This window comes from Dermochelys coriacea, chromosome 1, assembly GCF_009764565.3.
Source record: "Dermochelys coriacea isolate rDerCor1 chromosome 1, rDerCor1.pri.v4, whole genome shotgun sequence".
In the NCBI taxonomy this organism is placed as follows: domain Eukaryota; kingdom Metazoa; phylum Chordata; order Testudines; family Dermochelyidae; genus Dermochelys; species Dermochelys coriacea.
Window position 1 is genome coordinate 119,872,733 of NC_050068.2, and position 22,171 is coordinate 119,894,903.

The window sequence follows — 22,171 nt, forward strand, 5'->3', positions numbered from 1 at the left end:
TTGGGTTATTAAACTTTGACTATATTCCTTTCTGAGTGCTCAATCCTCCCATTGAACGCAGTGCAAAACTCCCACAAGCTTCAGAGTGGAGTGCGTTTGGGCCTTTGATATACGCCCAGTACTGGTCAGAGTGAACAGATTTATAAATTGTACAATACAAACTAAATATTATGAAATAGCAGAGTAGTGATTCTAATTATTGCCGCCTTCTGAGTGCATTAATGTCACTTTCTGTTAACTGCTCTGGTACTTTAAATTTATTGCTGGTCTTTTGCTGTTCTGTTTTAGCTGCCTTACTGCAAGCTTATTCTACAGTTGCACTGAGCCAGTGGTTCTCAAACTATGATCCATGGATTGGTGTTCTTTGGAACACTTGCTGATGGTCCACAAAAAGCTGGTCTCATGGTACTGGCTTCTCCTCCCTCTTTTCAACTGCCAAATCAAATTTTAAAAGCAGCTAAAAATGTTTACAGGGGAAAATAATATTAGGGAAGCAGTTGCTGTAGTTGGTGGTTATGTGATCATGAGTAGTGGGGAGAGGTGGTCCACATAATCACACTGGGAGGAGAGGTAGTCCATGAGGTAATATCTCTGTTAAGTTGTGGTCCGCTCTGTGGAAAATGTTTGAGAACCCTGTACTGAGCATTTGAGTTGCTTATGTTGAGACTGTGTTGCTGCTCCTTAATCATGCATGTTGCACCTCCATTTCTGTGCAGATTGCAGCCCCCCTCCTGAAGAGTCCAGCCCAGGTATGTGCGTTTTCCATTCATGGCTTCTGCAAATTGCAATTTTTGTTTGTATTTAATAATGGAACAAGTGTTTTGCTGATGTGTTATCTAATACTGCATTGGAAAGACGTGCAAGGAAAAGTGTTGTTTTTCCCCAATCAGCCCCTTTTTACCAAATAAAAACATGGTAGGAGGAAGACATGGAAGTAAATATAGCTACAAGTATCACTTAACTTCTATAAACTCATACTTCTCACCATGAAATCTGATAGGTTATTATTTCCTAAGGAGAAGTGGAACAGGCTCACTGTAGAGTCTGGTAGCTTTATATCAAGTGTTCTCAAACGGGGTCGCGAGGTTATTACATGGCGGGTCTCAAGCTGTCAGTCTCCACCCAAACCCTATTTTGCCTCCAGCATTTATAATGGTGTTAAATATATAAAAAAAGTGGTTTTAATTGATAAGGGGGGTTGCACTCAGAGGCTTCCTATGTGAAAGGGGTCACCAGTACAAAAGTTGGAGAACTACTGCTTTATATGTTGATAGATGAGAAATGTTCAGTGACATTACCTTTAATTTCTCTAGTTGACAAGTTCTAGTAAATTGATTTGAGAAGTGCTAACATAGGACCTGTTCCAAAGGCCCTGGATATCAATTGTAATGTGATTATTGATTTCAATGGACTTTAGATAATGCCATTTATTGGGTGTTAAATTTAGTATTCTGAATGGGCAGTAGGAAATGGAGCAATCTGATTGGATGATAGAGGGTAAGTAATTGCTTTGTGGGTGTGCCACAACATTGTAGGCCATTGCAAACTTAACGTTCAGAACACAAATTTGAAAGAGTTGGATTTCATTGTCTACCTCTCCTCCTCACAACACCACAGAGTTTATTCACAATCTCTAAATTATTCTGCTTAAATGTTGCCTCTGTCTCATATTAAACTACTGTGATTTCTCTCTTCTATTGGAGATCAGTTTTGGAGTGGGACAGAAATTTGATTTCTGAACTGACACAGCAGTCACATCCTGTGGGCCAAATGAAATCTTCAAGAAATTAAAACCATGTCCTTTAAACTGACCCCCAAACTGATCTAACTTTCATCTCTTTGCATCATAGCTAGAGTATGTAAAAATTCTCCTCTGTTATACACTGTGTATGTGTATCCTTAGTCCCTGTTGTAGACAAGATACAGTGATTTTAATCTTCAAAGTGCAATACAAACAGTTGTAGTAGTAGTATTACTATCTTGTAACACGCCCATAAGGTAGGTAGGTGAGAAGTATCCACTTTTTACAGAGGAATAAATTAAAGCAAATCAGTTAGGGCCATCATATTGAAAATGGGGTACCTAAACTTGTGTAACTAAGCCCTTGTGCACACTACAGAGTTAGGTCAATGCAGGGCAGCTTACATCGACCCAACTCTGCAAGCATCTACATTAAAATTTCGCTCCCACCAATGTAGCTCACCCACTGCATTGACTTAACTCCATCTCCACAAGAGGCATAGAGTCAACGTTGATGTAGTTAGGTCAGTGTAGTTACTGAATTGCTTACATCAACTGTTGCTGGCTTTCAAAAGCCATCCTACCATGCCTTACACTGATGGTTCAATTGGTGCAGGCACTCCTGGTGAGGACACAAGGAGCAAAGTGTAGACATGCACAAACGATGTAATTATTGCAATGGCTGGCTGCCAACATAAATTAGGTCAACTTAATTTTGTAGTGTAGACATACCCAATTCAGAAAAGTACTTAAGCATGTACCTAACTCTCATTGGAGTCAGTGGGACTTGAAGGCATGCTTAAATATATTATTGAATATGGATGGACTTGAGCCCTGCTGTGCTGAATCAGGGGCTAAACGCTTAGGTCAGTTTGAATGAATGAATGAATAATCCGGTTTTCAGAGCTGCTGAGTATCTGCAGCTTTCACCAGAGTTAAAGTGCAGCGTTAGGTGCCCAATTCTTTGATATATGATCCTGCCTTTATTGCTCTATTCTTTTTTTGCTGTCGAAAAGGAAGATATAAACTACACACACATACCCCTTTCTCCCAGTACGCCTCTGTGTGTGCACATTAACTTAAATAGACTTTCCAGGGACAAAAGCAATAAGGCTTGCATGCAGTAGTCCTGAGAGGAGCTAATATGTCTTGATAGGTCATTTTCAGTAGCTAATTTTTGTGCTCCATGTCCCATCATCACAGCCTCTCACCTATAGAAGCTCTTTCTCTTCCTCCCATATGCAGTGTTTTTTCTGCCTTGGCTGCATTCTTTTTATCTCATTATTTCTTTTATCTCATTCTTTTTATCTCATTATTTCCCTATGGAAAGCAAAATGTCCCTGGAGGTGTCTCACATTTAGGCCTTCCTCCTGGCTTCCTAATAGCAATAAATAGAGAAGACATATGGAGCCAAATCCTGACATCCTTTACCAAGCAAGACTGTCATTGACTTCCATGGGTACTGTCTCTTAGTGGGGACTCTGAGATTTGGCCTTCAGTCTGAAGCAACTTTTTAACATAAATTAGAAACTTTGATAAAAGGGGGGTATTTATAAACAAAATAAACAAATGGCAACTTTGAACTTTTTTGACCAGATCTTCAGCTGCTGTAAATCAGCATAATTGCCCCTCTCACTCCCATCCACACCTCCATTTATTTTCAGTGGAGCTATGCTAATTTATCCTAGCTATGGATTTGCCTTTCACCAGAATGGGCGCCTCCTGAGAGCCCCGTTGTGTCCTGGGATCATGCTCATGGGCCTTCTTAGACTCCACACATCCTTTTTGTCCATTCACAAACCCTTTCTTGGAATCTGGGTTTATTCAGATAAAATAAACTAAAAAGTAAAACTCACAGCACCAAAACAAAATCCATCCATGTTACCCGCTTTTAGCTCATTCCCAGGCCTCTCCTGCTTGGAGCCTCAGTCTCGCGTTCCAGGACTCCCTGCTGAAGTCTCCTCACTCATAGCCATCTGTGATCTCCCTGAGCATCTGCACATCACTGCAGCCTCCTGCTGCTCTTTCTAGGGAAATCACCTGATCCATACCCAGGTGTGGCCCCTTAATAATCAGAATTGGTTGGCCTCAACCCTCCAGCCCTTCAGGGGCAAGCCATCCTGTTAATTATCCCATAGAGTATGTATTGCCATTAAAGTGTTCTGGTGATTTCATAAAATGTAAGAGCAGAGCTCAAGTGTATTGTGTTGTCACAACAGAATTAAAGTACCTGACAGTGTTTCAAAATCTTTTGTTTTATAGAGTGTATAGTTCCAACAATAAAATCCGGTTAAGAATATTGTTAAAGAAAACACAAACAAAAACCTGATTGAGGAAAGTGTATATATGAGTACTAAAGGCCATTTATTTTAAAACTGCCAGTGGCTATCCAATTCTGATGTGAATCTGTCAGTTATTATTCCTTTCTTCTTTGTTTATAGTCGGTTGCTGCTGCCACTGTCAGATTTCTTTAATTTACATGTGTGGCATCTCTCCTCTCAAATTAGAGGGAAAAGCAATGTCACACTGTTAAATGACAGGATTTGAATTTCAGTATTGATGTTCCAAACCATAAATAAAATATACCAATAGAGCAAAGGTTAGCGCACTCCCACTGAGCCATGAGAGCTTACGTTACATGACAGCTGAACCTTGGGAAAAAAATCCAAGAATTGCATTATCTTTGTGAATTCTCTTTTTGTAATGCTTCTGATTTACAGTTTGATTAAAACAGGTATCCATGTTTTTTAAATGGATTTGTTGACAGACATATAATAATTTTGAATTTTAACTCCCCTTGGATTATTTAAAAAGTTAAATATTGCCATGTGTTGGAATGGCTACATTCTAGAAGATATTTTCCATTCTTTTTATCCTTTTCATACAAAGCTCTTTAAAGAAAATAATGAGAAATATTTTCTTTAAAATCATCTGTATTTTGCTTTCTGAGGGTTCATAGTTCCAGGTTAGGGCTGTGATAGCTTCGGTCACAGAGACCCCCTTGGGACTGTTACCTGATGTGCTGAAATTACCTCGAAGCCCGTTTTCCCTGATGGCTTGGGACTTCAGAACCCTGCCGTGTTGAGCCAGACACACTATTCTGCTGCAGCACAGACCCAGGTCTGAACCATGCCCCCAAAGCTGCAGGCTTTAACTGAAAATCATTCAGCAGGTCACCTATCTCCAGCACCAAGACACCCAGTTCCCAATGGGATCCAAACCCCAAATAAATCCATTTTACTCTGTATAAAGCTTATACAGGGTAAACTCGTAAATTGTCCTCCCTCCATGACACTGATAGAGAGATGCACAGCTGTTTGCTCCCCCGGGGATTAATCACTTACTCCGGGTTTACTAATAAACAAAAGTGATTTTATTAAGTATAAAAAGTAGGATTTAAGTGGTTTTAAGTAATAACAGACAGAACAAAGTAAGTTACCAAGCAAAATAAAACAAAACACGCAAGTCTAAGCCTAATACATTTAAGAAACTGAATACAGGTAAATCTCACCCTCAGAGATGTTCCAATAAGCTTCTTTCACAGACTAGACTCCTTCCTAGTCTGGGCCCAATCCTTTCCCCTGGTACAGTCCTTGTTAGTTCCAGCTCAGGTGGTCACTAGGAGCTTATTCATGACTGCAGCGGCAGCCCCCTTTGTTCTGTTCCACCCCCTTTTATAGCTTTGGCACAAGGCGGGAATCTTTTGTGTCTCTGGTTGTCCACCCCTCCTCCTAAATGGAAAAACACCGGGTTTAAGATGGATTCCAGTACCAGGTGACATTCTTCCTGGTCTAGCTCACAGGAAGGCTTACAAGTAAACAGAGCCATTTACAACCAGTTGTCCTGGTCAATGGGAGCCATCAAGATTCCAAGCCATCATTAATGGTCCACACTTTGCATAATTACAATAGGACCTCAGAGTTCATATTTCATAATTACAATAGGACCTTCATATTTCTAGTTTTAGATACAAGAATGATAAATACATACAAATAGGATGAACACATGCAGTAGGTTATAAGCTTTGTAATGATACTTTACAAGAGACCTTTTGCATAAAGCATATTCCAGTTACATTATATTCACATTCCAAGCATATTTTCATAAAGTATATGGAGTGCAACATCACAAGGGCATTTGATTATTTTGGAAAAACTGTATAATAGAGAATAAAAGACAAGCTATAATTCTTTGTTAGCTCTCCTGAGCTTCCCTGCTACTAAAGTAAGGTAATTATATCCAGTGGAACAGAACCAAATAACTTCCTTTCATTCAGTTTATTAGATTCTGTCTCCTGCATAGGGCAGAGGTTTTAAAAGCACAATACTGCTGGACTTGTCATTTATGATGTTTCTGTTAGCAAGTTTCCATAACTTCCCTTTTTGGAAGGTTATCAGGGAAACTTGTATTGTTGTTGGCTCTTAACCATAGACTTCAATTGAAATCCTGACAGCTTCCTGTCAGAGACCTGAAGTGATCCTGTTTTTGCATGATTATGCAAAAACATCACCTTGTATGGTGCGGCCAGTCTAGTGGTGATATGACTTCCATTTCGGGACTATACTGCATGTTAAAAATAAAAGTGATTTAAATAGCTGTTTTCCCTTTTTAAATTTATATTTTAAAAAAGACCAAAAGCAGAACACTTTTCTACCCTGTCTTGGACTATGGAAAAAGTTTCAACACAGTGTCTGATTAACTTTTTTTTACAGAATGATGAAAGTGGGCTTAAACTGGAGGATGGTTAAGATGTGGGGAGGGAAGAAGGAGCAGAATATTGGAAAAACTGAACTACTTGGACTTCTTATGGTAAATGAGTTTTAGAGAGGAAGGGTGGTGTAATGGTTAGGGTACTAGCATGGGAATCATGGGAATCTTAGGGTCCGTTCCCTGTTCTGTCACTGGCTTCATGGGTGACCTTGGGGAAATCACTGAGTCTTGCTGTACAATGGAGATAATAGGACTTCCCTATCTCGCAGGGGTGTTCTGAGGATAAATACATTGAAGATTGTGAGGTGCTGGGGGCCATGTAAGTACCACAGAAGGGTAAAACAGATTTAGGAGAAGCCTTTTTGACACCAAAGGGCAGAAGAAATTTAGTAGCAATTAGCTATACTGTGTATCTGTCATAGAATACAGTTTGGCTTTCTTTCCTCCTATCTTCCACCCCTTTCATAGTGCTTTATAAATCAGTTATTCTGCTCCTTGCTCTTTGCAGGCAAATATGGCAGCTATTATATGCTGAAGAATATCCACCACCGCAGCCTTGCACAGGAGAGCCTTCTTTATTGATCTGTTGTAATAACAATTCTTTTAAGCACATTACAGTATGGTACTCAATAGCATTGGAAATAAATGGGCCAGCCAGGAAAAATAAGCTGCTATTAGACTATGCTAAATACCTGTTATCAATAGTGTTCTACTTTAAATTGAGCCAGAAAGTTTCTTAAGACAATGGCTTGAACATTTTTTTCTTTTTCAAAATAAAAGTATTTAAAATGTCTTTTTAAAAATTTTTTTTAACCAGGTGAATGGAGTGAAGCTCTTTATCCCTTGCTGACAACGCTCACGGACTGCGTAGCCATGATGAGTGACAAGGCAAAGAAAGCCATGGTCTTTTTGTTAATGCAAGATAGCGCTCCTACAATAGCTCTGTGCCTGAGCCTTCAATATCGCAGGGATGTTGTCTTCTGCCAAACTGTAAGCAAGGAAGTTGCCTGATATGATTACAGTTAGACTTGTGGTGGGTTTTCTAGGAGTCTGAGAGACTAATATGGTCAGAACTTATAATGATCTTGTATTCTTACTGTCTTAACAGCAGTGTAGAAATCAAATGCAGCCTCCCCTCTTGTGCATCATGCTGTTCGGCTATAGCCATAGGAAAAATAGTACTGCCTATAGGTACCTACCAATAAAATGAATTGTCTGCCATCTCTGTCCTGTATATTCATTTAAAAATTATGCTAATTTAGTAAAGCTGTCAATCAGTTAATTCACACGATTAACTAAAAAAAATTATTCGTGATTAAAAAAATTGATCGTGATTAATCAGTTTTAATCGCACTGTTAAACAATAGGATACCAATTGAAATTTATTAAATGTTTGTTTTTCTACATTTTCATATATATTGTATTCTGTGTTGTCATTGAAATCAAAGTGTATATATTATTTTTATTACAAATATTTGCACTGTAAAATGATAAAAGAAATAGTATTTTTCAGTTCACTTCATACAAGTACTGTAGTGCAATCTCTTTGTCGTGAAAATGCAACTTACAAATATAGATTATTTTTTGGTTACATAACTGCACTCAAAAAACAAAACAATGTAAAACTTCAGAGCCTACAGGTCCACTCAGTCCTACTTCTTGTTCAGCCAATCGCTAAGACCAACAAGTTTGTTTACATTTACAGGAGATAATGCTGCCCTCTTCTTATTTACAGAAAGTGAGAACAGGCATTTGCCTGGCACTTTTGTAGCTGGCATTGCAAGATATTTATGTGCCTGATATGCTAACCATTCGTATGCCCCTTCATGCTTCGGCCGCCATTCCAGAGGACATGCTTCCATGCTGATGACGCTCATTTAAAAAAAATGCGTTAATTAAATTTGTGACTGAACTCCTTGGGAGAGAATTGTATGTCCCCTGCGCTCTCTCACCCACATTCTGGCATATATTTCATGTTATAGCAGTCTCGGATGATGACCCAGCACATGTTGTTCATTTTAAGAACACTTTCACTGCAGATTTGGCAAAACACAAAGAAGGTATCAATGTGAGATTTCTAAAAATAGCTACAGCACTCGACCCAGGGTTTAAGAATCTGAAGTGCCTTCCAAAATCTGAGAGGGACGAGACATGGAGCATGCTTTCAGAAATCTTAAAAGAGCAATACTCTGCTGTGGAAACTACAGAACCCAAACCACCAAAAAAGAAAATCAGCCTTCGGGTGGTGGCATCCTACTCAGATAATGAAAATGAGCATACATTGGTCCACACTGCTTTGGATGGTTAACAAGCAGAACCCATCATCAGCATGGATGCATGTCCCCTGAAATGGTGGTTGAAGCATGAAGGGACATATGAATCTTTAGTGCATCTGGCATGTAAATATCTTGTGATACTGGCTTGAACAGTGCCATGAGAACACTTGTTCTCACTTTCAGGTAACATTGTAAACAAGAAGTGGGCAACATTATTTCCTACAAATGTAAACAAACTTGTTTGTCTAAGCGATTGGCTGAACAAGATGTAGGACTGAGTGGACTTGCAGACTCCAAAATTTTACATTGTTTTGTTTTTCAATGCAGTATTTTTTGTTCCAAATTCTACATTTGTAAGTTCAACTTTAATGATAAAGTAATTGCACTACAGTACTTGTATTAGGTGAACTGAAAAAAGTGTTTCTTTTGTTTTTTACAGTGCAAATACTTTTAATCAAAAATAAATATAAAGTGAGCACTGTACACTTTGTATTGTGTTGTGTTGTAATTGAAATCAATATATTTGAAAATGTAGAAAACATCCAAAAATATTTAAATAAATGGTATTCTATTATTTAACAGTGTGATTAATCTTTTTAATCGTTTGACAGCCCTATAATTTAGGCAAAAACACTGCTGTGTAAAAAACAATCAAACAGAAGGGGTGGAGGGAGAAAAAAACATGATCAGCAAAACATTTCTTCCTGACCTGCAATAGATTGCCTGCATCAAGTGCAAAACTGACAAATATCATTTTTAATATGTTACTTAAAGCAGGGCTCCAAAATGTATCAAATATCAGTGACAGGATTTGAGGAGGAGAGAACCAACAAGGTCTAAGGCTATGTTTATGCCGTAGTTGAAGGTTTAGGCAGGCATACATGCACTACCTAGCTAGCACAGCTAAAAATAGCAGTGAAGTCATGGCTTCATGGACTATTACAAGCCCTCCTGGGTCCCCTGGGCATGCACTCGTGTTGATTGCACTGCAGCCAGTGCTGCCGTGTCTTCGCTGCTATTTTTAGTGAGATAGCTAGATTAAGCTAGAGTGGGTATGTGTATTTGAGCTGCAGTCACACCTCTGACTGCAGTGTAGACATGGCTTTAGGGTAATTCCCTGGAGAAAAGTCCAGCTCCCAACCCCAGCTACTTGGAAAGGTAAGGGTGCTGGGATTTCTACTCAAGTACTGTCCCTGGACCCTGTTTGGGGGCTCAGACTTTCCTGTCTGCCTCTGACTAGAAGATGTCTGATAAATTTGAAGGGCTTCCCACATGTCTGTCTGCTGAAAGACAGAAGGAGCTTTCACACTCTTTTCTCGCACCTGATAGGGCCGGTCTAAACTACCATGTAAGTCGATCTAACTTACATCACTCGGGTGTGAAAAAGACATCCCCTGATCAATGCACATTAGATTGACCTAACCGCTATCCACACCAGTGCTATGTCGGGGGAGAGCGTCTCCCACTGACATCGCTGCTTCTTCTCGCTAAGGCGTAATAATTACGCTGATGGGAGAGTGCTCTCCTGTCGGCATAGTGTGTCTTCACCAGGTGTGGTACAGCGGTGCAGCTGCGCCAGTGTAGCACTGCAGTGTAGACTTGCCCATAGCCTCCTGACTACTCTGTGCCTTCTGCCCTCCTCCTCCTCAGGCTTCCATTTTCCAGGGTCTCCTCCTTCTGTGAATAGCTCCAGAGACCGTCTCTGCTGTTTCTCCTAGCTTTCCCAAACAACAGCAGAGTGAAACCAACATGATTATTGTTTGTGTTACTGTTGCTCTTGGGGTTTTGAATAGTAGAAATGAAAACTTGATGGGAGTCAGGTTTCACTCAGCTGCAGCTTGGCGTAGCTATTAGCAGGACAGGTACTGGAGTAATCTCCCTGCTGACTCGGATCGATATTTCCTCTTCGGTTCAGTTTCGGAAGTCTTGAGTATTGGTTCACATTTGCTATCATTGGGTGCCTTAATATTTTAAATTAAAGCTTAAATTTTGGGTAATGGATACTTACATTCCTCCTATTCACCAGGGAAAGCTGACACTTTGCCATTGGTGAGTAGGCAAGTAGATTATTCTATGCCCTGTCATAGTCGCAGAGTCTTTGCTTAAACACAGCAGTGCTACTTGACGTCAGCTAAATTGGAGGTTCGTTCTACTAACTCACTGCACGCCATAGAAAAAAACATACTCAAATTCTCCTTACAGATACTCCTTATGATTTTAAATCTTGGTGCTCTAGTTATACTTTGTCTAATAACCCCAAATCATGAAGTTTAATTTTACAGTAACCATTATCTAGTTTAAATAGTTCAAACAGCCCTTAGCCACCATCTTTCAGCCTAAATGATCCCCAAAGGAATTTTCATATGGGGATCAATTCAGAGACTATTTTATACAAAAAGCAATTGATAATATGGGCAATTTCTGTAAACCACTTGCTGCTGTTAACAAGATCTGTTTTGAATAAAAATAATGTCCCCCTCGTAAATCAAACTTCCTTCCTTCAGCTTAATTCTGCAGTGAATTCATAATCCTGTGTTAGTGGCATCAGTCACTTGCCTTGGAAATGACTTTGTTGTTACAAACACGGAATTAAGACTCCATCACAGTACTGGGACCTGATCCTGAGAAGTGCTCAGCACCAGCTGCTTCCACTGTAGTCAGCAGGTGTTCTGTGGTTCACAACACTACAGGGAAATGTTTGCATAATAAAAACAGACATTGTAGCCTTTAAACTTTTTAAAAAATGTCAGTGGAATAATTTTTGTTATTAATATTAAATCTAAGTTTCAGAGTTAAAACAAGTTATGTCTTTTACACCTCTATTTGAAATTGTTTTCCAAGAAAATCTTGGAGATTCATTAATAAAACCTAGATTCTAATACAACTGGCCATGGGAACAAAACTAATAGACCTGAAGGCAACAGGAATCCCTGTAAATCAAATAAAATATTTCCCATTTTTTATTAATATTTCTCTTTAACTGTGAGGAAGGCATGTCACTTTTAAAGAAAAAGAATATCAGTTTGACAGCTGTTACAGCATCTCTTAGATATTACGATGCTTTCATTTTGGATTAGAGAGACATATTATCTAGAGTTATTTTACTTTTGTATTTCTTCTCTTCTGTAGCTGACAGCTCTTATTTGCGGTTTTATTATTAAGCTGAGGAACTGCCTGCATGATGATGGATTCTTAAGGCAGCTCTACACCATTGGTCTGCTGGCGCAGTTTGAAAGCCTTTTGAGCACATATGGTAAAATCACTCTACATGGGTCAAGGCGGGTGACATTATTTATGAATTGACAAGTTCAGCTTAATATAGGCCACAGTTGCAAAATGAGTGTGCAGGATTTGGAGTAATTTGCAGTTCAGCAAGAAAAAAGAATTTTGAACTGAACCATACAACAAAATTATAGTTTAAATATTTAGTCAGCTCTTGAAATAGAAGCTTTGTATTTCTTTCATTTAAATGATTTACATTTCATAAAATAAGACTTGGTTACTTGAACATACTTGTTCTTTTCTGAAGAGAAATGGAATTAAACTCCACTATGTTAAGAGGAACTACTTGCAAAAAATACAATTTGCACTTTCTTGAACCTCCTTAAATACATAATAGAAAGAGAGACTGAAGAGGTATTAGGAGTTATGACTCTATGAATAAATCCAGTATCCACTCATACTACTGTGCAGTATGGAATTAATGCTTTTTGAGCTGATGACAAATAGACAGAATACCGTGGTTATGGATATGACCAGCCTCTGAAGTATTTCCTAACATTATTTATCAATGGAAAAAGAATATAAAGTATACTTTAAGGTTGTAGCCATGGATGTGTTTTCCATCTTTACCAAGATTCAAAAAGCCAATTAAGACTCCAGTCCTGCAATCAGATGAACGTTTATTTATCTTTGTGTTTGTGGGAGGCTCATTAATGTCAAAGGTTTTTAGCCTGGAGGCAAGGGGCTATCCAGGTAGATCCAGCTGAAGGATAAGGGTCTCCTAATTTCTTCATAATGCTGGTGAACCCCAATCATATCAAGTATGTATTTGAGACTGGATAAGAGAAAATTGTTTATTCATGGAAAGTAATTACTGCAATCCACTTTTCTGCTCCTTGATTTAGGTGAAGAGCTGGCAATGCTGGAGGACATGAATTTGGGAATAATGGATTTGAGAAATGTAACCTTTAAAGTAACTCAGGCCACTTCAAATGCATCTGCTGACATGCTGCCAGTCATTACAGGAAATCGGTAAAAAACAAAACAAAAAACCACACCCCAAACGGAGGAGAAGGGGGGCAGTGGGACTTGAAGAAGGGAAGATAAAAATATACTCGAACCTCAGGTGGAAAACAGCCAATATCTGGATATATTTTACAATCCCAACATTTCAAACCGAATGATTTTGAAGCTGACCTTGATTGTAAAATATAGCAATAGTAAAAATTAAACAGCTAAACTGATAAGTGCATAAGAAGATGAAGCCAGAAAAATGACAAAATTTGTTATCAAGTGTAAATATTAAATTGTCCTGGCTTTTCATAATCACAAGGGTTTCAAGCATTTTTTGAAGTCTCATCTTAAAAAGATAAAAAAATAAAAAGTCTATTTGAATTAACAAAAGGCTGTTCTCCAATATACACTAGGATTTGTTACAGCATTATTCTGGTGAGAATAGCAAAGCTTTCACACTGCCAGAACAACACATTGAATCAGACACTTCAACCTGCCCCCTAGTCAATTAGACTGCAGTCCTGCTCCTGGCACAATACCAGCATACCCTTGCATCCATGCGGAGTCTCATTGCAATCAGCAGGACTCTGCACGAATGCAGGGGTCTGCCCATAGGGAGCTGGTATCGGGATCAGGGCTTTAGCTAGGAAGGGCAGGACCCTCGCTGAACTGAATGTGTTTCTTTACAATTTAGTTGAGATTTTAACTGATGTACTTTTAGCTCAATAAGAGAAGAAAAATACAGGAAATAATGTGATTTTAAACCAACACAAGGGCAAAACAAGATATTGGGGACATTAAATATAGACATAAGCATGTCTTTTCACCTTCAGTTAGACTACAGAAAATGAAGCATCATTTCTAAAACCAAATTGTAATTTTTGTGTTAGCTTTATGTTGAGGGGAAATTGCTGTTTGTGTGTTCTGCTTTTGTCCACTAAAAATTACAAATTTGGCCTAAACAATACTCTTTTTTCCCCCTCCATCCAATGTAAGACAATGTACTGATTTTTTTAATGCAATATTTTCTTAAGCTCCTTAGCGCAGTGCTTGAAAGCTTTTTAAAATACCATTGTGGTCAGAAAAATACTGTAAAAATACCATATTTGTTCTTTCATTGACCTCCCTAACAAATTGCCCATTTTACATGTACCCTAAACACCAGTCCTGCAAATTCAACCTGGGGCTTGTAAGTCAAGTGGGTGGTTCTTGCTTCTGTATCATCATCAGTAATAAAGATTTTGAAATCAAAATTACCAGATTGTTGATGATGTGTGAGGCATGCTAACATCCCGGTTGTTCTCCCAGAGCTGTTTGCACTCTGCAGTACTAAATTAAATGAAAACTAATTTTTAACAGTGAGGTAAACAGATAAAACACAAAAGATAAATACATCAGGACATAAGCTGAGTGCTGCAGTTTTTAAATTGCTTTCTTTTCTAATCAGTACGAAGCTTAAAAGCACTAGCATGTCTCTGATACCCTATTAATAATTTGCTGTATGTTCAGCTATTATTCTTTGAAAAAGTGTCGCATTTTTAAAAATACAGATCAGTAAGCAAATGTCTCAGTTGTAATATTTTCCGTTTGTTTGTTTGAAGTGATGGATTTAATGTGAGGATTCCTTTGCCAAGCGCCTTGTTTGATTCGTTGCCCCGGGAGATTCAGAGCGGCATGTTACTGAGAGTTCAGCCTGTTCTTTTCAACGTGGGAATTAATGAGCAGCAAACCCTAGCAGAGAAGTACATATCCAATCACAAAAATTCAACCTTAAATGATGCTAGATAATCTTTTACCCTGCTGGAAATACATTTCTGCGATGATGGAATACCTGGCATTATTGTCATAAAAGAAAATGATTGCTGGATAAATAAAAGCTTGTTTCTCAGTCATATATCTTTGGATCAGTGACTACAGCCTTCTCCTTAGTCCTGATCATTGTTGTTTTGAACCCCTTTTACCTGTCTCTGGCAAGACAACAGGGCCAAAGTTTCAGATGGTATTTTCCCAATCCAAATTAACTTGAAATTTCCAAATAAATGGGCTTTTAATATTGAAAGATAGAGAAACCAAGATTTTAAGTATTAACTGCCATAGCCTGAGTTGTGTGTGTGTGTGCGCACCTACATATAATTTTATTCCTGGAATAAATCTCTTTAGCTTTGTGTACTGTACTCCTCACTGTCTGAGTAGAGGTTTGAACTTTCAGGATTTTTACAGGCTGAATCTTTGTCACCCTCTCATGCTTAAATGTCAGAAAAGAAAAGGAGTAAAGGTATCTCTGGGCTAATGTTGTTTCCTTTTCTCATCTTGAAAGGTTTGGAGACACGTCGTTACAAGAAATAATTAATATGGAGAGTTTAGTTCGTTTGAATTCCTATTTTGAGCAGTTCAAGGAAGTTTTGCCCGATGATTGTAAGTACTCAGTAACTTATAGCAGGTAGACCTAGTACAGTATTTTTCATTTAAATAGCTGACTAGTTTGTATCAAATTAATTGTTTAAATGTTGAAACTACTGCAGTATCAATGGCATCAGAGCAATGATGAAACTATGTGTTGCAATTGCAGAGTTAAATAGTGTTGTATAAAATGATTTGAGGCTCACTCTGATTCAATTTTTATCCTTCACTCAGTGGTATATTTACTTATAAAATGTATGACTGCTGGGGGAAAATTAGACAAGTGAATATTTTCACAGCTGGTACTATGGCAGAAACTCTGCCTGCTGCTATGGTAGTATTCTCCACATGCATGATGGTCTGTTGTGAGATTGAGACACTGCACCTTGGACAAACTCCATTCCTCCTGCCTTTCCTTTTAAGTTCCTGTGAAATGATAGCATTTGTAGCCAGTGAGGTTGCTTTAAAGAGTGGAGAACCAGTTGCTAGAGCAGGTGTGGAAGCTACAAGTCAAAATTCCACTCTGTATGAGGGCAAAATTCTTGTACATTTTTCCTTTTCTTTTATCTGGAGGCAGGGACTTTGCATGGGACCACAAAATAAGATAGCAGTCAGTTGGCACAACTTTGAAGTCACAACCTTTCCTCATACACAAAAACCACTGGGCTCCAAACCACATTTATGGGATTTGCATCTCACACACACACACACACACACTCTCTCTCTCTCTCTCTCTCTCTCTCAAAAGGCCGGTAACAATGCCAGGGAGATCCCTCCTTCCCCAAACTAAGGCATGTTATCCCCTTCCTCCTTCGCACAGAGGAATATGGGACGCTGCCCACCTTTTTAATCACAGTCAGGGGCCAGATTGCATTCTCAGTTATACTGGATTTATTCTGGTGCAGTTGAGAACAGAATCTGGCCTCCAGTCTCCAAGTTCCCATTAATCCTGTGTAATCACATTCTGTGACGACTTCACCTACAAAAACTACATTTGATTTTAATGTAATAGTTTGGTGCCACATGTTAAATAATAAAATAATTAACTTTCAATCTCCTTCTGGTTTTTTTCTCTCTCTTCATTCTTCTGTATTTTCTTGTCTGTGTGAGGAATTATTCAAGTCATTTTTTCTTCCCTCTCCAATTCTGTCCTCTCTGTTTTGTTCACTCCTCTCCCTTCTCTCTCCCTTGGCTCATTTAATTCTGTCTCCTGCTTTGCTAGTTCTCACTCTTTCTTTCCTGAGCATTCCTTATCCTACAGTCTGTTTTCGTCCCCCTGTGAGAGACAAACTAAGCTAGGAAGAACAGACCGTGTCCTGTTGTCCACCAGTCTTTATCTTCTTCTGATCTTCCCTATTATCTTTCTGACACTCACTGCAGCTCCATCTTTTTTTCATTGTCCTTCCCCTTACCTTCAGAGTGTCCTCCTCTCTCACTTGTTTGTGTCCTTTTGAGGGGCTGGAAGGAGGTATGATATTTTCCAAATTAAAACCCTGGGACACCTCTCTGATGGTGTCTTTAGCATGGTGAAATAGTCATTCAAATGACAAAAGTACATCTTACTGTAAAAAGTGGGGTCTGGTGCCATACTGCCAGCTTCTACCTCAATACCAACATGTACATATTTTCTGCACTAGAAGCTTTCTTACAGTACTTAATGTTCTGAGTAAATTTATCTTGAAACATTGAAAAAGTGTCACTAATATGTACTTTGAGCAAAAGAACAGCTTTGATAGTGTCTATACCCATTTGGCTTTTCTCTTCACTCCAAGTACCATTCATCACACTGGATTTCCTGCCACTGGAGTGTTTGCTCTGTGTTTATCAGGAATAAATTCTGCTTGGTATTACAATACATCTTGAACAACTGTGTTGTGATTATACATTAACCAGATACTCTGATTAGTGATGTGAAAAATTGGGACATTTCAGGTGCTAAAGAAGAAGTTTCTAGGACATCCTATGAAAAGCTGGGCTAAAACCAGATGTATGCTTACAGGAGGGAAGGAAGTGAGAGCAGTTCTCTTCCTGCTTCTATTCCAAGCACATAGTGGCAGTATTTGAGCAGGGTTACAAGCTGAAACAGGCACTATTCTCCATGAGCCCATGTCCAGCTCAGGCAAAGCAAGGAAAGTGTTTAACAATTTCCCCAGCTGATGTCAGGCTGCAAAGCAGATGGTTGGTATCAGCAACTGCATAAGTGCAAAGGACGAATGACCATTGGCGAAACTGCTGGTCCTTTGTTCAGGGGAAGAAGTGCTCTGTGAGACACAGATTACTTAAATGGAGACTCAGGAAGCATCAGCCAGGGTCAATGCCTCCCAAAAGCAACTTCTCTGCTTTTCTTCTATTGCCAGAAGAAACTTCCTGCAGGACCCTCCAGACTTGTAAGATCTAAGCTCCTCAGGATTTCAAGTGCATGAATTACTCCTGGTTGGAGAGAGGATATGAAGTGTGTTTCACCTCCATTTTATCCTCTTGGCCTGTTGAGAAACGTTTGGAATGTACACCCTCCTCACAGCAGGCAATCTCTCTGTGTAGGGAGCCAGCAGGGCAGACCATTAAGAGTAGCTATTCTCACAGCTTGCTGGTGCCCGGTACCATCTGAGAGAAGAGACATGGTCCAAAAACTGAATCACATGGTTCACAGCATGTTATTTTTCAGATAATAATTGTCTAACAGTATATATCACCTCATTTATCCAGTTGCAGCTTTAGGATGTGTACAACGTCATTCTATGTAATAATTGCTTACAGGACCTTGATACTTGTGTACTAAACGATATATAACACTTAGATTATAAAGAGGTGACCAGTGAAATTTCCATGGCATTTTGAAGAGCCGTCAGTTTCCTTCAGTAGGAGTTTAATCAAAGACCTTAATTAATTTGAGTTCAGTATTAATCCACAGAATGCTGAGTCCTGCAGGGACTTTGCTCAGTAATGACTTCTCTGACCACCTGAATAATGCTGACAGGAATCTGAAAGTTTGTGGATGCTGTGATGTTGGACATTGAAGGGAGGGCAGAATGTAAAATGAGATTTCCAGAGTTCTTGCAGGGACAGGTGCAAACCAATATGGCCTCTTGAGGAGGGAAATATGAAACCCAACATATAGGATAGTAAACTGATCCTGTTTTCCTGTGTGATTACTTTGCAGTCAGATTCCGAATTCCCGGAGACTGAAATCCTGTGAATATACCGTATATATATGCAGTTTAGTTTAGCTTTAAATGAAGCTTTAATTTGGGTTGTTAATAGTGCTAAGTAGTTTAGAGTTGTAAAGCTCTGAGTTGAAGAGAACATGGCTGAGGTTCTAGCTGGTACATGTAATAGTTCAGCTCAGCCCTGAGAAGTTATCATTGTGTAACCAATGGCCACCAACGAGTAGGAGTTGTTTTTATTTTGTAGGCCTACCTCGATCTCGTAGTCAGACGTGCCTGCCTGAACTGTTAAGGTTTTTGGGACAGAATGTACATGCAAGAAAAAATAAGAATGTTGATATTCTTTGGCAAGCTGCTGAGGTATTTATCATTCTGATTATTGCCATGCTCTGACAGTCTGTTTTGTACATGTACAGTATATACTCCCCTTTCTTCTTTCAAGTTTATTTTTGTAACCTATATTTCCAAATTTCCCAGTTGACTTCCAATTAAATTTTAAAGTGGCCCCTACTCAAATCTCTAAAGTGGGAAAGGAAAGCATCCACTTTTAAATCCAATAAATTCTTCACACCGCTATTAGTGGGCGTTTTGGTGGAAGAGTTGGAAGATGTCTTTCCACATAGACTCTCTCACCATTCTCCTCTGGCCTATAGAATAAGAGACCAGTCTGACAAGCCGATGTCAGAAATCACTAGATTAAAAATGTAAAACACTATCTAAAAGCTCTGTCCAAAAGTAAAGACAAATCTTATTACCATCTTGGTGAAATTTTTCCCACAACTACCAGTAACTAAAGGTACAGTGGTTCCATCACGCTGTCTCTAATACTAAGACTTTGACATCGGAGATCTAAAGTGTAAGCTGATGCAAAATACAATTTGAGAGGGAAAATAAGTGTGTTCTCTTAGCCAGAGTGTTTTCCACAAAGAAGAAATAATGAATTGTGTATCCCACTTCTAGATATGCCGGAGACTAAACGGTGTTCGATTTACAAGTTGTAAAAGTGCCAAGGACAGGACAGCCATGTCAGTGACTCTAGAGCAGTGTTTGATCCTGCAGCATGAACATAGAATGGCTCCTCAGGTCTTCACCCAGGCACTGGAGTGCATGAGGAGGTAAGAGTTGGACTGCTCACTAGTCACTTATTTCTAATTCAGGATCCATGTAAACTGCAGATGAGTGGTTGTCTCTTTTTGGGAAAGGATCAGTTCCATCAAAAAATAAAGTAAAATAAACCCCACAGGCTATAGCTGGCTATCAGACTGTCTCTCTTTCAATCTTAAATTCCTTGACCTGTGCAAAGTAAAATTGATTATTGCCGAATTTGCACAAGGTGCTCTTTAAGGGGCAAGAAACAATTTGTAACCTTTAGTTTTCGACAATGTATTGGAAGTGTTCAAAGAAGCACATAAGAGAGAACTTTCAAACAGACTGTCAGTGCTGAGCTACCAGTTGAGCATAGAAAACTAATGTCCACTTGAAAGTCGCAATGATTGTGACATACCCTTGGCTGCCATTATGGTGCTATCTTTTTAATTTAGTTTTTGATTAGGAGGTTTTCTCAGAGATGACCTTTCTCTTCTTTCTTACGTGAAGGGTACGCATCTGCAGGTTGCACTGGTTTGCTATGCTTACTCCTTAGCGGTGAAACAGTTTGCTCACTGGGCAAATTGTCATTCTGAGTGTTTCATGATACAGCAACCAAACCCCATCAAAACCTGTCAGTGTTCTGTTTTCATCAGTTTAACAATGTTCTGTATTCTGAAGCAGCAGACATGTTTGCAGAGTTAAATACTAAAAAAAAAATCTGTTTATTGTTGTTCAATGCCTTGTTTCAAGCACTGCTGGAAAACTCCGTATTTCACATACCAAAAGAAAGGATAAGAAATCAAGTTTTAGTCTCTATTAATGTAGTTCAACAATGCTGTTGCGTCCTGTTTTTGACATTCACTCTTACTGAACGTATTGTACTGTGTGTCTTCTCACCAAATTCTCTAAAGTGTTCAATTCTCTTATCCTTTCTGTATGTTTTTGCTATTTGACCCTTTCTTAATCTTCAATTGCCTACAAGAAAATACTTCACATGATAGCAGCTACAGCCTCTTACTCTGGTAAATTTTGTTTTTTAAATGATTTCACTCCTAGATTTGATTGGTTGCTAGTAGTCTTTCTTTTTCTCACTTAGTTTAATGGTTTGTAATAGTGGACTCATTCATTCTATGTATGAAACCTGTGCAATCCCTTGATGTTAGAATCTGAGGTATCTTGACACAGCACCTTAAGTAGTAAAAATGTTACAAAATACTATATGGCAGAAATTCTGTACACAATAGCAAACAAAAGGCCAATAAAGCCAGACACCTCCAGATCCAAAGTCTGACTGTCATCCAAGGTATTTGGATCTAATCACCGTCAGCAGTATAGTTCCTTTTTAGTATAGCTAAATTGGATCTTTTCAATGGTACTAACCATCATTAAAGGATAACATGGAGGGAAATGGATCTGTTTTTAAAGTGCAATTTTGCAGTTAGCCTTAGGTCACATTCAAGTGCCAGATTAGTGAGGAACTTTCCTTCTCCCTTTCTCTTTCCTTTGTAGAGTTATTCTCACTATGAACATTTCACTTTGTCAAATGAAACACGTACTATTAGGCGCAATCTAGTATGTTCCTAATGTAGCATTTTTTGCTCTTTAGGAGTGTCTGCATGAGCCTGGGATAAATGTAACTGACCTGGATGCCTGTGGTACTCAGTTTTATATTACATGAGTTGGTAAAGAGGTGACTTCCTATGGCCTGGTCTACCCTAGAAAATTAAATCAGCTTAGTTATGTTGCTTAGGGAAGTGAAAAATCCACATCCATGAGTGGTGTAGTTAAACTGACCTAATCCCCAGTATAGGCAGCGCTAAGTCGATGGAAGAATTTTTCTGTCAACCTAGCTACTGCCTCGCGGGGCGGTGGATTACCTAGGCTGACAGAAGAATCCCTCCTGTCAGCATAGGTAGCGTTTCTGCTGAAGTGGTGCAACTGCAGTGGTGCAGCCATGCTGCTGTATCATTTCAAGTGTAGACAAGCCCTACATCTCCTGTGCTTTTGTTCTTTCTTTTCCTTTTCCCATCCTTCTCTTCATTTTCCGTTCTGTTTTTCATCCTTGATGTATGTCTTCCTGTTACTTTCAGTGCTGCTGCTTCCCTCCTTCCTTCTTCTTTACCCTCATGTTGTCGTCTCTCTCTCTCTCCTTCCCCATATACTGTTTCTTCTCCTCTTATCTTTCAAGATCAAAAATCTTTTCCTTGTCCCTCACCCAACCCATTCAGTCTAATCTCTCTCTAACACTGATCACATTTTCCATTCAGCTCTAGCTCTCCATTCACTGCCTCCCCTACTCACACCCAAAACCCATTTACATTCCCTTCATCTACTCCCCAGCATTCTCCCTCCATTTATTTTGCCCCCCAATACATATTGATTCCCACCCACTTATCCCAAATACGTTCACCTTTTCGTACCTTAACTTCACATATACACTCCTCCTCAATCCACCACTATTCTTCACCAGCAGCAGGCCAGGCAGGGGAAGCTACTGTGGGCATGTTCCTGTGCCTGGTCTCTTTCTAAAGGTTGGGGAGACAGAGATATTCTTCT

At 39.1% G+C, this 22,171-nt stretch overlaps 1 protein-coding gene across 31 annotated transcripts in view; it reads left to right on the plus strand.

Moving 5' to 3' along the window:
* Positions 1–22,171, plus strand: part of INPP4A (inositol polyphosphate-4-phosphatase type I A) — a 188,054-nt gene that overhangs the window by 155,350 nt on the left and 10,533 nt on the right. For 23 of the 31 annotated variants that reach the window (XM_043519853.1, XM_043520562.1, XM_043519724.1 and 20 more), the window contains 8 exons: positions 717–749; positions 7,268–7,440; positions 11,856–11,979; positions 12,854–12,980; positions 14,564–14,704; positions 15,280–15,377; positions 18,774–18,886; positions 19,487–19,641. In XM_043519853.1, the coding sequence (XP_043375788.1) occupies positions 717–749; positions 7,268–7,440; positions 11,856–11,979; positions 12,854–12,980; positions 14,564–14,704; positions 15,280–15,377; positions 18,774–18,886; positions 19,487–19,641 (964 nt within the window). The remainder of the gene's footprint in view (positions 1–716; positions 750–7,267; positions 7,441–11,855; positions 11,980–12,853; positions 12,981–14,563; positions 14,705–15,279; positions 15,378–18,773; positions 18,887–19,486; positions 19,642–22,171) is intronic. The other 8 variants (XM_043490550.1, XM_043520028.1, XM_043490522.1 and 5 more) reach the window with 1 other exon arrangement.